The 17,802-nt window shown below is 39.4% G+C and overlaps 1 protein-coding gene across 7 annotated transcripts in view; it reads left to right on the top strand.

Annotated features, from left to right (window-relative positions):
- Cryzl1 (crystallin zeta like 1) overlaps window positions 1-17,761 on the top strand; it is a 39,290-nt gene extending 21,529 nt beyond the window's left edge. The window contains exons 7-14 of one of the 7 annotated variants that reach the window (XR_015450165.1): window positions 5,879-6,012; window positions 7,679-7,790; window positions 9,827-9,925; window positions 11,285-11,406; window positions 12,180-12,285; window positions 16,018-16,067; window positions 16,700-16,780; window positions 17,574-17,676. Coding sequence is in view for 6 of the 7 variants with exons in the window: in XM_004842327.4 (XP_004842384.2) it covers window positions 5,879-6,012; window positions 7,679-7,790; window positions 9,827-9,925; window positions 11,285-11,406; window positions 12,180-12,285; window positions 16,022-16,067; window positions 16,700-16,780; window positions 17,574-17,592 (719 nt within the window). In the remaining variant the exon portion in view is untranslated. Of the gene's footprint in view, window positions 1-5,878; window positions 6,013-7,678; window positions 7,791-9,826; window positions 9,926-11,284; window positions 11,407-12,179; window positions 12,286-16,017; window positions 16,068-16,699; window positions 17,163-17,573 lie in introns of those variants that run through there. The other 6 variants (XM_004842327.4, XM_021256203.2, XM_021256204.2 and 3 more) reach the window with 6 other exon arrangements.
- The last annotated feature ends 41 nt before the right edge of the window (window positions 17,762-17,802 follow it).

Here is a 17,802-nt window from a genome sequence, read left to right on the forward strand (position 1 = left end):
AATATTAAGTAAGTCATATTTAAATTAATGGCACCATTTTCAAGTAATTCTATATTTTATTTAAAATTATTTTTTTAAAGGCTTTTCCAGAAATCTGAAACCTGTACGTATTTAGATGTATAGTAAGCCAAGATACAGAGCCAAGAATATGTCTTCTTCTGAAAGATGAAGATCTCTTTCAAATACTATGCAGTGGAAATCTCTGATCCATAGCTGTTTCGAGATTGTGCAGTTTGAAAAGGGGTCCTAGAGATTCCTTGTATGGTTCTTCCTGCCCTATTCCTTTGAGAACTTTGTGAATAGGGAGTCAGCTAAGACCTTCAGTTTGGACTCCCAGACTTCAGCTTTTACCAAGTAACCTACATTGCTAAAGAAAGTGGGCTATTAAAGAGACCAGTAAACAAGGCCCATTCCTGTAGGCATTACTGAATATTGGAGAATTATAATATGGACCAGAAGGAGAGAGCCAAATTAGACCATCAGTACCCTGAAAGTTTAAGCTAACACAGGCAGACCACACAAATGACCTTTTATTTTCCTGATTGTTTATAAATCAGGAGAATAGATTATAGTCCAGAAATCCATCAGAGCATATGGAAAAAAGCAATTTTAGATTCTCTGAGAAAAAAACTCAGTAAAATGTTTCTTCCCAAGAGGTACTGTAAGAAACACCACTGTGTCACCCCGTGCAAACTCCTGGTGTGCTGCCCACATCCATCGGTGAGTGCACAGAGCTGGATAACCTCTGCATTCTGTCTGCAGCTCATCGTCTTGTGAAAAGGGGGATAATTTCCATATGTTTCATGACACTTCGCAGGAGAAAATTTTTACAACAACTCTGAGTTCCTATTAATTCTTTGCCTAGAAATTGTTGTCAGAGAGCCGAGCACTTTAGTCACCTTCAACCTAAATATGTCTGTTCTTTCACCAACCCAAGGAACAAGGTTCTGGACAACCACCCAAAATGTGCTGTTCATCATGTGCAGTGGTGATGACAATTAAAAAATTGAGTAATTCCTCCAGCTCTTTTCAGCTTTCAGTTCTTAAGTCATTCTCTCAAACATAATTTTATTTTTCATTTCAAAATTTGGCACACATTTCAGCACTGTCTTTTTATTATTTTGGTCCTAAGCAAGAAAGAAATGAAATTTAAAAAAAAAAAAATGAAAGAAATAAAATTATAATTCATTTTGAAATTATAATTCTTAGTACTGATAAACAGTTATTACTGATCCACTCGTGGATGTCTTTTATTTAGTTAGTTTATATAACATAATAAACACCCATTGACTCTTAATGCAGAAGCAAGGATCTTAACCCGCATTTAACTATGCACATTTTTTTGGTTTGCTTGTTTTTTGTTTGTTTGTTTGTTTGTTTGGGACAGGGTCTCACTATTAGTTCAGGCTGGCCTTAAACTCGCTATGTAGCCTGGGCTGGCCTCGAACTTGTGGCAGTCCTCCTGCCTCAGCCTCCCAAGTACTAAGATTACAGGCATGCACTACCACATCTGGCAGAATCTTTGAAATCTTAAACCCAGTTTTATTGCCTTTAGTGATAAGGACTGCATGATTGATATTTTAATAAAATATAGTAGACTCGATTCTCACGATGAAAACACTCCCCCCAGAAGGCCACATAAGTTATGCAGAGGTCGAGCATGAAGTGTTAGAGTAGGTATTCTTTAGAGCCATACATTCACCTTATTTGCTATATGGCCTTAGGCAAATTAATTCATTACTGTGGATCCTATTTCATAATCCCTAAAATTGAGAGAATAGCTACTGGGTAGAAAAAACAAACTCAATTATTTCCATGACACACAACACACATACTTTCTAAAGTGACCTCAACATGTGCAGAAATTTCTCCAGCAAGCAGTCAGCTGGGCATCCTCTAATCCTCCTTCATCCTGATGCTTTCTGGCTGGAGATAGCATCAGATTCCGGAGATCCAGGACCTAGGCCCACAAGATTGCCCTTCCTTCGGAGGCAGTCACAAGTCTGGGCCTTAGTATTTTTGACCAACTGCTACACGTTAGGGTTCCAATTTAGCTTGATTAATTAGCTAGAATGGATTACAGAACTCAGGAAAGTACATTTGCCTGTTCATTATGAAAGATTCTCAAAGGCTGTGCATAAGCAGCCAAATGAAGACATTCATAGGGCAAGCTGTGGGAGAGTTGTGAGCACAGGAGCGTCTGTCCCCGTCGAGTTGGGGCAGCCTCCCTTCCAGCGTGTGACCGAGTTCTTGTTCACCTTCCTGCAGCTTCCACGTGTTAACCTGGCAAGAATCTCTCAATTCCTGTCCTTTTGGATTTTTTTTAAATGGGGGCTTCATCGCATAGGCATGATTAAAGCATGGGCAGCCATGTAGAGATGCGATTAGACAAAACAGACATCACCTAACGCCAATAGACCAGGTGGAGAAACACAGCAAGGCCTCTCTGTTCAGAATCTTCTTGGCCTCTCTTTGCAGCATTCCTTGCTCCCAGAGAGGGGGCCAGACCCCTGCAAAATGGAGGCCTTAAGATCTACTTTCAGATAAGGTATGTCAGAATTTTTTTATGGCCAGGCCAGCTGTAAGACAAAGGCCAGAGAAGGTGATAATATATTTTTAGTTTCTCTGGCTTTCCTTGGGGAAAAGAATTTCTAGTTTCTGTGGCCTGCATTGGGGAGAAGAAGGAGCTGGTAAAGGAGGGCAAGAGAAGGAGCGACAGAAAGAAGGGGACAGAAAAAGAGGCAGAGAGACATGGCTTTCCGAGACTAAAGCACCCCAACTTATAAAAGGCTTTCCTTTCCCTTTATTGCTCTGAAGATGCTTTAGGAACCAAGACAAAAGATAAAAAACAAAATGTGTACTTATTATGCTTATAATTCTAGTCATTCAGGACATAACAAGGGCTGTGGGAGTTATAAGCCAAAAACCAAGGATGAAACACCACAAAAATGTATCTATAGGGGCTGGGCATTTAGCTCAGTGGTTTTGTCACCTGCTGTGCAAGCGCAAGGACCCGAGTTCAATCCCTGGTACCAAAAAAAAAAATGTATCTATATCATAGCTGTCTTAAAGAATTTCATAAGAAATGAAGTACTGTATCAGTGATCACCTGGTACTTAGTATGTTCTCGCAGTTTTCATTCCCTGCTCATCTGCCTGAACATTTCCAACATGGATGGCTGAATGCTCCACTTTCCCACTAGATGGCACTGGAGTGTTGCTGATGCAGTGCAAATGCCCTGTGGCTATGCCGTCTAAATCTGTGCCATCAAGTGAAATGAGAAAGGATTGCTTGTATTGTGAAAAGAATCATACTCAATTTACAACAGGAACACAAAAATTAGTGAAACATCCTGAGGTGCAGAAAGGTCAAATCACAAATAATTTTTTTTTAAAGTACGCATTTTGTTCCAAGTGCAGTGGAAACCTATTGATTCCCCCCCCCCCCCCCGCCGGGGCTTGAACCCAGGGAGCACTGAGCTACATCTGCAGCCGTTTTTATTGTTATTTTGAGACAGTGTCTCATTAAGTTGCCCCAGGCTGCCCTCAAACTTGCCATTCTCCTGCCTCAGCCTCTTAAATAACAGGGATTACTGCCCATTGATGGATTTTAAGCAGAGAAGTGTTAGAATATTACTTAGGTTTAAAAGTATCATTCCAACACTTATTTTCAGAGTCCATTCCAGTGATTGAAAAGCCATAAAGTTAAATACATGTTGAGCATCATAATATGAAAACAAAAGTACTTCAAAATCTAAAACTTTGTGAGCACCAACATAGTTCCACAACTGAAAAATTTTATACCTGATCTCATGTGACAGATCACAGTCGAAACAAACACATCACTTAGTGGCGCCGTGCCTGCCTTGCAAGAGCAAGGTTCTGAGTTCAAGCCCCACCGGGACAAAACAAACACAAGAAAAATATTGTATAAAATTACCTTTGGCCCATATGTATAAGGTATATGGGAAATATAAATGAATTTCGTGTTTAGATATGGGTTCCATACTCTCAGTAGCTCATTACGAAAATATTCCAAAATCTAAAACACTTCCTATCTGGAGTATTGCAAATAAGGAATCATTCTATTTACAACACATAAATGCACATATGCAATATATTAGACTATATGAAGAGTTTCTGGGTATCAAAGAAGAAAAAAGAGTGTAGGAAATTTGACAAAGACTTGGTCACTTCACCAAAGGAATTCAAGAAGGCCAACAAACATGGGAAGATGCTCAGCCTTTTTAAGAAATCAAGAGAAATTAAAATCCCAGTAAGAAACTTTATGTGCCCACATGATTGGAAAAAATGAATAAAAAGACTTTTATAGCATAGGACACTGCAAATTGATACAAGCACTCTGAAAGTTTGTAGTTAAGTTAAAACTGATATACTCTGGCACCTGAATTCCTACTCTAAAGTAAATAATCCCAGTGAAAATCATGCAAGAAAATCTTTGTACAAGAACATTCTTCACCATTGTGTGTAACTGCCAAAAAATAAAGTCAGTGCAAATGTTCATCAGCTTGAGAAAAGTAACCAAACAAAAGTATTTCCACATAGCGGAACATGTAAAACAACAGAAATGAAGCCAAATTGGTGGTACACACCTGTAATCCCAGCACTTTGGCAGGCCGAAAGCAAGAAGATTGCAAGTTCAAGGCCAGCCTGATCAATTTAGTGACTTAGACTCTGTCTCAAAATAAAAATATAGCCTGGGCATGGTGATACACACCTGTAATCCCAGCACTTGAGAGGCTGAAGCAGGAGGATTGTCATGAGTTCCAGTCAAGCCTGGGCTACTTAGTTCAAGGCCAGTCTGAACTACATAGTGAGACCCTGTCTCACAATAATAATAATAATAAAAAGTAATAATAAAGGGCTGGGAATGTAGCTCAGTGCCATAGCCCAGGGTTCAAATCCTGGTACCACAAAAGAGAGAGAACCACAAGAGCCTCCCAAATGAAAGGACACAAAAAAGGATATATCCTTTTACAAAAAACATGGAAAAGGCAAGACAGAAAAGAATGCATAAGATATGGTTCTATTTTAATAAAGTTCAGAGCCAGGCAAAATTAAATGGTATTATTTAGGAGTGCATTCTAGAGTGATGTTATAAAAAAGAAAGAATTGAGTCAGCATGGGGCGACCTCTGGTGGGGAGAGAGGAGGCTGCTGACTGGATAGCCGTTCAAGGGTTAGGATGATTCCTGGGCTTTAGATGTCAGTACCCAGGCTTCCCCAGGCCCAGTTCGAGCTCTCAGGGGTGAGAGCCCAGCATCAGGGCTTTTTTGTCTCTTTGTTTCTGTTTGTGCTGTATTGGGACATACCCTTTTTATTTTTTTTTTTTTTTTTAGATTTTTTTATTTTGAGACAGAATCTCTCCCTAAGTCACTGAGTTGCCCAGGCTGGGCTCAAAACTATTTTGGGGGCAGGAGGAATGTTGAGACAGGGTCTTGCTATGTAGTTCAGGTTGGCTGTGGACCTACTGTGTAGCCAGACCAGCCTGGCCTTGACTCAGTGATCCTCCTTCCTCAGCCTCCTGAGTGCTGGAATTTTGGGTGTGCACCACCATACCTGGCTACATTTATTCTTATGCTTTATGGTTCATGTATTTTTTTGGCATGTGTTCTGTTTCACAATAAAGAGTTTTAAGAAATACACTCACCTTGGTTCCTGTGTTGAAAGTGGATTGTACTCATATGTGGGGAAGAATTGAAGCAGGGAAACTGTGAAGCAGGTGAGAGATAACAGAGGTGGGGGTTTGTATTTTACGATGGCGAGGGCCCGTGGTGGTAGAGATAGAGAGAAATCAATCTAGGAGGCAGTGCTAATGGAACTCGTTAATGGGTTGTTTCCTCTTCCTCTTTGTGACAGTTCATAAACCAGAAAAGGTCACATGGACAGAAGCAGCTGCAACAATTCGGGATGGAGTACGAGCCTATACAGCTCTGCATTACCTTTCTCATCTCTCTTCTGGAAAATCAGTGCTGATAATGGATGGAGCAAGTGTAGGTGCCAGTGGTTTTGTTAAGAAATAGACCAATATATAATAAACATCAGGAGTTTAGAAAAGACCCATCCATTTGCCAATTCCTTGCCAATATATTATTAACTGGTTTCTTTACCAGTCTCACATTATTGTTCAAAAGAGCTTTCATGATAGCTGTTTTTGTTTTTGTGTTTTGTTTTTAAGACAGAATCTTGCTAAATTGTCCAGGCTGGACTTCAACTTGCAATTCTCCTGCCTCACCTTCTCAAGTAACTGAGAATACAGGCCTGTGCCACTGCACTTGGCTATTTTCTGATTATTTTGACTCTTATAGTGCATTAAAAAGCAAACTACCCTTCCCTTTCCCCCAGTGCTGGAGACCAAACCTAAGGCAAGAACTCTTCTTCACTAGTCTTTGAATTCGTACTTCAGACACTCCTTGCCAGTTTGGTATCTAATCTCCCATATTTATTTATTTGTTTGTTTGTTTGTTTGTTTGTTGTTTTTTGTTTTTGGTACCGAGGATGGAACTCGGGTCCCTGCGCTTGCACAGCAGGCGGTGGGAACCACTGAGCTAAATCCCTGGCCCACATCCCCCATATTTATGTGGATAAAGTGTTGGCATTTTATAGATGGATCACACACAAGATCAAAATGTACTAATTTAAACACGTTGCATATAACATCAAAAAAATAGTTGAAGCCATGCATGGTGGGGCACACCTGTAATCTCAGGTGCTCAGAAAACTGGCAAGAAGATCTGAAGTTATGGTCAACCTGGCAACTTAGACCCTGTGTCAAAATAAAAAGGGCTGAGGATGTAGCTTCAAAACAAAAGTTAAAGACACTAAAAGAATACATTAAAATATAATTTTTTAAAGTTTCAAATTCTCACATGAATTTATGGTTTTATTTTCTACCTGGCTGTTGATGAAAATACTTTCCCCTCTGCTTTTCTTTGAAAAAAAAAAAGTGAAACTATCTTCAGCATGGGCCTGATGTCCAACATCAGGATGGCATTGTTTCCTTGAGCTTACCCCATGGGTCCAAAAGAAGATGGAGCTTTTAAAATGCTTTGCTCTCCAAGGAGAAGTGGCTGGCCTCCCACAGTAACTACAGAATTAGCCCAGACGGTCAGCAAGACAGGCCCATTTCTCTCTTTCTTGGCCGTGATGTTTATGTGGCCCTGTATCCTTGATACATGCAGCATCTCCACCACTCCTGAAGAAATCATTCAGATATTTCCACCACTAAATTTGTCTGTAATTTTTTCTTCTATTACATAGCATTTTAAAATATATTAAAGTAGCTGGGGATGTAGATCAGCAGCGCCACACCTGCCTGGCAAGTGCAAGGTCCTGAGTTCAATTCCTGGTACTGGAAAAAAAATAACTTTTTTAAATTTAAAAATAAATAAAATATATTAAAGTAACTAAAAAAATCACACCTTTTTTTTTTTGAAACAGGGTCTTGCTGTGTAGTTCAGGCTGGACTTGAACTCACTGTGCAGTCCAGGCTGTCCTGGATCTCAGATTGATCCTTCTGCCTCAGCCTCCCTAGTGCTGGGATTATGGGTGTGCACCACCACGCCCGACAGGAATTACACTCCATTAAACAGTCTAAGAAAGTGGGTGTGGCCTCTGCCAGCATGTGTGTTAATCTGTTGCACCTGTGTCTCCGCACAGGCCTTTGGCACAGTAGCCATTCAGTTAGCGCACCACAGAGGGGCCAGAGTGATCACCACGGCATGCAGCCCGGAAGACAAGCAGCACCTTGAAAGACTTAGGCCTCCTGTAGGTGGGTAACGCTCCTTGGCTCAGAGTTTAGGACGTGACATTTTGTAAGGAAATCAAAACTGCACTGGTGAGACAAAGTACAGAATCCCAAATGAGAGACGCTTTTTAAATGCAAGTAGTACCTGTGCTGAATCCAAATTCACTTAAGGATAATTACATAAGTTTTATAACCCTATATCTTCATGTTTTTCTTTGTCTCATTGTTACAGCTTCCCCACGTTTGAATTAAGCGAACTGTAACACAATTTAGAAATACCTGTTGCTTCTTTGGTTTCAGTGAATAAAATGAGTATATTTTTACGTCGCTTGGTAGTTTCTCAACTTCTACCCTCTAAAGTGGTCTGTTTTCTGTTACACATCAGAAAGATGACCCTTGTTCATAGTTTACGATGAGCAGTACATGGTAAAAGCTATTGACAAGATTGAACCTATCTAAACAGCACTGAGTATGGAGCAGAAGAAAAACAGAGACTTGAGAAAAGAAATTTAAAAAAGGAATGGAGAAACTAACAGATGTAGAACAAAGAGGATGATGACCATAGCTTAAGGGAAGGGAAAGGAAGGAATGGAAGGAAGAATGTTCACTGAGGTAATGGGGGTCTTTCCTCAAGTCCTCAGGAACCTAGGGTTGGACAACCAGGAATAGCTTCTCAATTTAACTAGCTTCCCCAAGGAAACACTGATAGTATTTGAACCCCGAACTGCCTAACATTAAAGTCCATGCTACCATTGTTGCCTTCTATATCTGGCAGAGATAACCAAGAAATGGAAGGAAGGAAATACAAGGGCTGAAAAGGAAAGAGAAGAAAGAAGAGATTTGGAAATGAGAAATGGAGGGTGGGGTTGTAGGTCAGGGGCACAGCACTTGCCTGCCATGTGTGAGGCTGTGGGTTTGATCCCCAGCACCACAAAAAGAAAAGAAAGAAAATAGAATGAAGAAAGAGCAGAAATGGTAGGTTTCAAGGCAAAGTTTCTCCATTAGCTCTGCTCTTTCTAAGTCTTTCCCTTGTGTCTTCCTACCGAGTCCCTCCCAAATCCCAGATTGCTGTTGAACTACGCTTCTAATCTGAGCAGCTCTGTGAGGAATTCTTTGCAACAAGGTGTTAAGTGATACAAAAATGGAGTATACATTTAAAAATAAACAGTACAAATAACAAATATAAACGTCATTGCTACTTTAAATGCTAATTTCATTTCTCTCCATTTATGTTGTCCTATTAGTATATTAGTTATAGTTTTTCTTTTTTAATACTTTAACCAGTTAACCCAGGCATGGTGGTGCACACTCATAATCCCAGCACTCGGGAGGCTGAGGCAAGAGGATTGCCATGAGTTCAAGGCTAGCCTGGGCTACATAGTGAATTCAGGGCCACGTGAACTACATAGTGAGATCCTGCATCAAAACACCAAAAAAAACCCAAAAAAAGTAACCAGTAAAAGTTAGTTTAATTTTCACCAACTGCTAAAAATAATCTTACTCCTTTTCCTTACCTTCAAGATTTTTCTCCGTTTTGGGGAGCAAGGAGAGAGATGGGAGATTTCTACAACTGAGAAAAGATAAAACATCTAGTAGATACCATATTGCACAAATATATTTTTGTGTTTTTAGCACTAGTCTCAAGTCTAAATATACTTAAAAAACTGTTGGATCTTCCAGTTCATGTCATAATACATATGATATATACGAACCTCAGTGCTCTCAGAGTCTCAGTTCTGGCCACGTCTCCTATGACTACGGAGACAGCCTTCTGTATCAGCACCACCAGCCTTGGGCCTCCTTGTCAAAAGATGCTCACATTTTTAATTTACTGAATGTACCACTCCCTTCATTTAGATTGGTCCTCACCAATATTAGGTCTGATGAGAAAAAAATACACTTGAAATTGACCTTTCCCATTTAAATTTAGTAATTTTTTGAACTGCTTAACTCATTTCATAGAACAGATATCTGCTTGCTTTTGTTTACCTTTTTCCCTGATTTATTTGTATTGGTCACATAGAGAACAGTACAATTGCCTGGTTTCCTGCCTTTTCCAGCTCGAGTGATTGATATCTCTACTGGGAAAGTCCACATTGCTGAAAGCTGTTTGGAAGAAACAGGTGGCCTGGGAGTAGATATTGTGCTAGATGCTGGAGGTGGGTACTTGTGAAATCTGTAGGTAGTCTGTATAACTTTTTTAGTTTGGTAGATTCCAGAAAAAACTATAATTAGGGAATAACTTTAATACATTTGTTGAACTGGGTTTTAATTTGTGTGGAGTTTTGTTTTTTGGGGTGTTTTTTTTTTCTGCAGCACTGGGTATTGAACTCCGGGCCTCGTGTATGCTAGGCAAGTGTTACTGCTAAGCTGCATCCACAGCCTGGAGCTTTGTTTTTAACTAAACATGTGTCTATTAAATTGGGCCACCCTCACTTTATTCCCATTGTAATCCTTGTTTCATTGGAAAGAGAAGCCATGTTTGTCTTTTAAAGCATAGCCCTTCAAGTTTAAGTAACAAATGACAAATTTCTATTGTAAAACCTAAAACTACACTTTCCTTAGTTGCTCCCAGATGCTTACTGACACTTTCGCTATGTGTGGCTGCCTACTTATTGCAGGATTGACTTCTGTAGTCTCTTATTTACAAAACATACAGAGGTTTATTCCATTTTCCCTTTCTTGAACTTTTTCAGTTGAACCAATGTCTAATAATATCTAATCTGTACATGCTTAGGTAGTGCTGTCACTCTAAAGGATTAGTGCAACCAGCCTGCAAAGTGCTTCTGTTTATGAACACTGCTGGCCATCATGGATGTTTCTGTTATAAGAAACACAATATTTTCCAGGACACACCTGTAAGTCCAGCACTCTGGGAGGCTGGAGCAGGAGGATTGAAAGTTCAAGCCCAGCCTAGGCAGTTTCTTGACTTAGTAACACCCTGTCTCAATATAAAAAAGTTGTTTTAAAAAGGACTTGGGATATGGCTCAGTGTGAAGGTCTCAATCTACAGTACAAAAAAAAAAAAAAATCAAAATTAACTCACAAAAGTCTCAGCAGAAGCGAATGTATACTTCATTGATATCATTTTTTCAAGTATATATTTCAGTAATTACATCAAAGTTTAACTACCTTAAGTCTTTTTTTTTTTTGTACCAGGGATTGAAGGTCTATGATTTTTTAATCAGAAAGCAACTCATTCAATTGTATTAAGGTATATTGTTATAATTAGCATTATAAGACTTAATGATGTATTATATTACCTTGCTTGGTTTCCAAATGAAAGTAGACTTTATTTAATTTATTTCATTTATTTTTAAATATTGAAAATGTTTTATGACCAGTTTTAATGTAAAAAGTATAGTTTAAAGTACTTTAATACACTGCATCTTGCCTTCTGAGAAAAACGCTTTTGCATTCCTGTATTAAAAAGTAAAGTTACTTGAAGAATAAGTTTTGTCAAGTTATTATAAATATATAATTCTTCTCTCTTTGTTTTTTAACTCTTCACTTATAAGTGAGATTATATAATAAAGATGATGAACCACCTGTAAAATTACAGCTACTGCCACATAAGCATGATATCATCACACTTCTTGGTGTTGGAGGCCACTGGATAACAACAGAAGAAAACCTTCAGGTATTATCAAAAACAGTAAGGCATTACTAATACACCAAAACCATGTAATTCACAAAACCTAAGGCCTAAGTCTTATTTGAAGCAAGGTCTGGCTCAATAAGTATAAATTCTGAAATAAACCCTATGTTTAAAGAAATGCAGCCTTTTTTGTTTTTAGGTTTATGTTGATGAAAATGTTGAAATTCCCCCTAGCAGGGGAGTTCATCCAATTGTACAGTTTTATGTAGTGAATTAAAAATAATGAATTACAATTTTATGTGGTGAATTAAAAATAATGACCTCCGAATTTTTAAATTGTTTCAAACATTTTTTTAGTAACAGACATTGTTGACATATACTTAGCAAAATATTTCTGTATAACATTATAATTTCCTACTTATTGAAATTGGAATTATTATATATGTGTATAGCTAAGGTAACTCCCAAAGTTATATTTTGCAACAGTTGTATTTAAATCATTATATCATAGTTGATATGCAAATACCGTATTTCTCATATTCCAGTCTTCACTGACTCCCCAACTTATTCATGAAGTTGAATGTTAAGTAAAATGGCCAGAAACCCCGAGCACTTCATCACCAGGGTTCTCTATTGACCCTGTGTCTGCCTTATCTTTACACCTCACTGTTTCATGTTCTTGGACCATGAAATAGAAAACACAGTGTAAGTGTATGTGTTGATTTCTGGTGACTTAGACATTAACTTGTGTAGAAGTTTGTCTGGCTCAAGATGCCAAGTAACGGACTGGTCTTTGTTTATCCTGCCTGTCGAAGTTGGACCCTCCAGATAGCCACTGCCTTTTCCTCAAGGGAGCAACAGTGGCTTTCCTCAATGATGAAGTTTGGAATTTGTCAAATGTACAACAGGGAAAATACCTTTATATCCTTTTTTTCTGATTGAGTTTCTAACTTGAAATGTATCTTGTGCTCTACTCATAAATTCTTTCATTGTGATAAGAAATTATAATTAGCTGCTTTGCTTGCATATGCCAGTGTTCAAAGTGCCTTGCAGGTATTTATTTAAACATGAAACAACCCTGTGAGATCTAAGTGCCATTACTATTTCAACTTCAAGGGGAAGAAACTAAAGCATAGGGAGGTTCACATATCCCCAGGGACACAGCTAGCAAATGGCAGAACAAGAGTCACACTCAGGCATTCTCCTTTGTTTCTGAGTGGGACATAAACCCAAAGTGAAAGATGTTGTTTTGTTTTTAACCTGACCTTACACATTCTATTGAAAGGTTGCACACTTACCCCACAGTGGTGCCAGTGCACAAAACATTTCAGTGTGTTCATCTGAAGTAGCATTGGTTTTTACAATTATTATTGCTAGGAAATCTTCATCAAATGGGGATGTGTCTGATTTACTTTTTAAAATTTATTTATGTATTTATTTAATGGTTGAACCCAGGGTGTCACACTGATCTACACTCCAGCCTTTTTTGTTTTGTGTTTTGAGATAGGGTCCTGCTAAATTGCCCAGGCTGGCCTCAAATGTGCAGTCCTCCTACCACAGCTACCCGAGTAGCTGGGATTACAGCATGCACCCATGTCTACCTATGTCTAAATGTTTGTTTGGTTTGTTTGGTTTTGGTTTTCAGTTTTTTGAGACAGGGTCTCACTGTGCAGTTCAGGCTAACCTTGAAACTCACTGTGTAGCCCAGGCTGTCCTCAAACTCACATGAATCCTCCTGCCTCAGCCTCCTGAGTGCTGGGATTACAGGAGTGTACCACCACTCCTGGCTTTCTATGTCTGATTTTTAAAAAGAAGTCAGCAGGCATGGTAGTGTGTACGTGTTAGCCCTGCTGAGGCAGGAAGATCACAAGTTTGAGCCCAGCCTGGACAATTAAGAAGTTAGACCCTGTCTCAATGTAATAAAAAATTTTTAAAGAGCTGAGGATGTAGCTCAGGGCAAAGGTCCTGGGTTCATTGCCAGCACCACAAGAAAGAGAGACAGGGGCCGGGGATTTAGCTCAGTGGTTCCGCCGCCTGCCTCGCAAGCGCAAGGACCCAAGTTCGATCCCCTGTACCAAAAAAAAAAGAGAGAGACAGAGACAGAGAAGTCATTCAAAGACAGATCTAGTGAATGAAGCGAAATAACTGCAGGTTTGGTAAAAGTAATGAAAATAAATTTTTCCTATGAGAATGTGAAAGCAGTTCCAAAAAGTCCAAAATTCTCTCTAGAGCAGGATCAATTTAAGAATTCCTTTTAGCCAGGTGAGGTAGTACACATCTGTAGTCCCAGCTCTCAGGAAGCTGAGGCGGGAGGATTGCAACAAGTTCAAGGCCAGCCTGTACTACATAGCAGACTCTATCAAAAAAACAAACACAAAAAACAAGAATTCCTACGATTACATTGAAAGACAGTTGTACTTCGTAAAAGTTTTAACATATTGGATAAAAAATAAGTTCTCAATAAATAAAAAAAGTTTTCATTATATGATAGAGTATATAGGTGGGTGAAGAGCTTGGGGTAGCCTTACAGTACATTTGTCTCCACTGAATATCATACTTTACCTTTTTAAATGTGTGTAGTTATATGTACAAAGGTAATATGTACAAAGGCTTGCCCCTGTAGAAGCAATGACACTTATTTCAAAGCTTTAAAATGGTAATATGTAGCCAGGCTTAGTGTCACATGTGTGTAATCCCACCACTCAGGAGGCTGAGGCAGGAGGATCACTGCAAGCTTGAGGCCAGCCTGGGCTGCATAGTGAGTTCAAGGGCAGCCGGAACTGCATAGTGAGACCCTGTCTCCAAAAAGCAAATAAATAAATAAATGAAAATAAAAGAGTAATATGCAGCTAATGTACTGTGTGTGTAATGTTTTAAGGAGATTTCAAAGCCCCTTCGTGTCATGTATATGAGTCTAGTGAATTTTGATGAAATATTTTCTTATTAAATTTTTAACTTCATTTTTAAAAACTTAAATGTCCAACAACATCATAATTATCTAGAACAATTACAGCGATACTAACAGTAGAGAGCACTATATAGCTATTATAAATAACATTAATTGGCATATTTTGAATCTTACCTATTACAATCTAGGCTGCTTTTCATATGTTCTCATACTACCTTTATCTTTGAGCTATTTGACAAATCTCTTGACCAGATTGAAGCATGACATTTTTATATGAAATAATACTACATTTTTCAGAATCAGAAATACGTACCAATTACAGGCATCCCAGACTTTAATGATGGTTCTTACCATTCTTCAAATTTATGATGTTACCAAAGCAATCTGCTTTCAGTAGAAAATATACTTTTGAATTTTGATCTTTTCCTCAGTTAGCAAACACCCTAGTGTAGCAGCAGAGTGTGCCCTACTTGATGCTTCCTTGCAATGCTGGGCAGCAAGCACAGCTGCAGATCCCAGCAGCCACAGAATCAGGAGAAACCACCAGTTCTTTGCAGGGTATTGTGTTGCTAAAGGAGTGGGTTTGCTAGTAAGCAGGTTACTCAGTGCTCTCACTTGCACACTCTTATGTATTTATTTAATTTCTGTGTGTGTGTGTGTGCACGTGTGTGTGCGTATGTATGTGTATGTATGGTACGGGGGATTGAACCCAGGGCCTTCACACTGAGCTACATCCCCAGCCCTGATTTTAATTAGAAATAAGGTCTCACTAAGTTGCCCAACCTTGAACTTGCAGCCCTGCCTCAGCCTCCTAGATTGCACCACCACATCTGGCTTCAAAGTACTTTTTTTTTTTTTAATGGTTTTTTTGTTTTTTGAGACACGGGTCTCCCTAAGTAGTTCAGGCTGGCCTTGAGCTCACTATGTAGCCCAGGCTTGCTTCAAACTCACAGTGGTTCTCCTCCTGCCTCAGCCTCCGAGTGCTGGGATTATAGGTGTGCACCACCACCCCCAGCCTTTGATGCACTTTTGATTTAGAATATTTTCAGTTTTCAATAGGTTTAATGGTACATAATCTCATCATAAGTCGTGGAGCCTCTGCACACACACATGCCCAGATGGCAGTTTCATTAACAGAGATAGAAAAGGCTTGCAGAGATTGGAAACAGGGAGTTAGATCTTTTGGAAATTAAATTACCAAAATACTTTTCTTAATTTTTATATTATTTTGATTGTTAGTGACATCCACAATTACTAACTTTTCTGCAAATTTTGAGCATGCTACCAACCAGATTAATTCATAAATGTATATGTACCTAATGTAAGTACTAAATACCGTACATAGTGCAGAGATGCATGTGCACTACGCCGTTGCCATCCACTGGGTAACAGCGATCATCACTTGGGCACTAGGCTTGCTGATCTCATCATTTGTTCCTAGTTCCTAGTTCTGTTACTCCACCAGCCGTTTCACACCATTTCTCTGTCTCAGACTTGGCAACTTACAGAATTTCTGTAACGTTTAGCATTTCTTTTTTTTTTTTTTGGACTGGAGATCGAACTCAGGTCCTTGCGCTTTCAAGGCGGGCGTTGGAACCACTGAGCTAAATCCCCGGCCCACATTTAGGATTTCTAATAGTGCAGAACTTTGAGAGAGTGAGAAAGTGACCTGCCTAACATCTTTTGCTTATTGAATGGTTTTATTTAATCCTCTTCTTGTATTGCCACCTTAACAATCCTTCCAGCTACGCATCTTAAAAGACGTGATGGAGAAGTTATCAGCTGGTGTTTTTAGGTACGTGAAAGTAATCAAATCATTGTTTTTGTTTACTTTGTATTCTCTGGGAGATACGGTAGGCATTTCCTGTTTGGTTTTTTTCAACTTTTACAGTACACGTGTTGCCTCCATATTTTACTATTTAGGTTCAGTGGTGGCAAACCTACAGCATGTGTACCATGGCATTGAATACTCGTGCGTACCATTTTCATTGCAAATTTTCATTGAAAGCTCTAAAAGGTTTGCCATAACTGGGTTAGATGTTCTTTAATTTCTCAAAGTCTATCTAGAGTGTGCCAGTAAATACTAAGAAGTGGCTGGGAGTTTTCCTTCTGTTCTGTTCTTCACCTCAGCCTTTGCTCTTCGTCATCATCCCTCCCAAAACAACTTGAAATAATCCATAGCTTGAAAAGAAGGAAAAATATTTCTTTGTTTAAATTAGGTGTGTTTATCACTCATACAGGAGGGAGGGGATTTTGTAGGTATTTTTTTCCTTGAAAATTTAACAGCTTTCAACTGTAGAAACACTAACGGACCAGTTTGTTTGAATTGTTTGGTTATACAACTGCTACAGCAACTGTGAGCTGCCATCCTATGTGTTGTGTTCATCTGTAACTACACTGACATTTCTAATGATTTTTCGTCCTCAGACCTCAGTTGGATGAACCCATCCCACTGTATGAAGCAAAAGTTTCCATGGAAGTTGTTCAGAAAAATCAAGGAAGAAAAAAGCAAGTTGTTCTATTTTAATTTTCTTATTTCTTAGACCTCAGTTGGAAGACCAGTACTGAAAGCTGGAAAATTGAGAAAAAAATCAAGGAAGAAAAAAAAGCAAGTTGTCCCGTTTTTAAGCATGTTTCCTTGTTAAGACAAGATGCTCAGTTATTTGATGTATTTGGAAAGTTTTTGCGTAATTATGCAAGTGATCGAGATAATTCCGCAACATCTGAAGGGAATATTCAGAAAGCCTTTTTAGTTACTGTTTCTGTTCATTGTGCCTCCGTTACAAAATTCTTTCCATGAAGAAAACTGCTGCTTTCAGCAAAACCCACACTATCTATTGATAAATCTATTACAGGCCTTTGCTGTAAATATACTGTCAGAGTAATTTTACTAATCTTTTATGAACCCATTCTTAACATCTTCCTTAACAAGACTGTGCAGTCATAATTTAAGCATTTGGATATATTTTCAGGTCTCAAAGGATCTAGCCCATAGGCACTTAACTTTTGTTTTCAAATACTCATTCACTCTAAATTTCTCCAGGATCAAACAAGCGGATCCCGGTAACTGCCTGTGACGGCCTCGAGCGTTTGCATAGGGTGTAGGCTGGCCAAGCCTTGGGAAAGGGGAAGGCAGGGTTGTTAGGTGACTGCGTCTGGAGTGCACTGATTTCCTGAGTTCCCTTTGGGGGACCAGGCTGGGGCAGCCTCTCCGCCCCTCAACTCTCCAGTCGCCTCTGCTTTCTGAAAGTTACCGAATCGGCAGCCCATCACCTAAGTGTGACGTTTGCTTTTCATCCAGGCGCCATACCGGGGTCTGATCACATCCCTGTTGCGGACTTAACGAGCGTTCACCTATTTCGGTGACCAACAAGACAGTGTCCACTGGTGCTGGACCGCATGCTTCCCAGCGTCGCTGCACCTCGCGACCAGAGCCCGGCCGGCCGACTACCCAGCAGTCGGGCTAGGGGCTGCCTTCGAGAAGAGTGGCCGGGGCGTGACCTCGTGGGCTGGCCATTGCGCACGCTCCG

This window comes from Heterocephalus glaber, unplaced genomic scaffold, assembly GCF_053883595.1.
Source record: "Heterocephalus glaber isolate CG9 unplaced genomic scaffold, H.glaber_assembly_v1.0 deba00000122, whole genome shotgun sequence".
Classification (NCBI taxonomy): Eukaryota; Metazoa; Chordata; class Mammalia; order Rodentia; family Bathyergidae; genus Heterocephalus; species Heterocephalus glaber.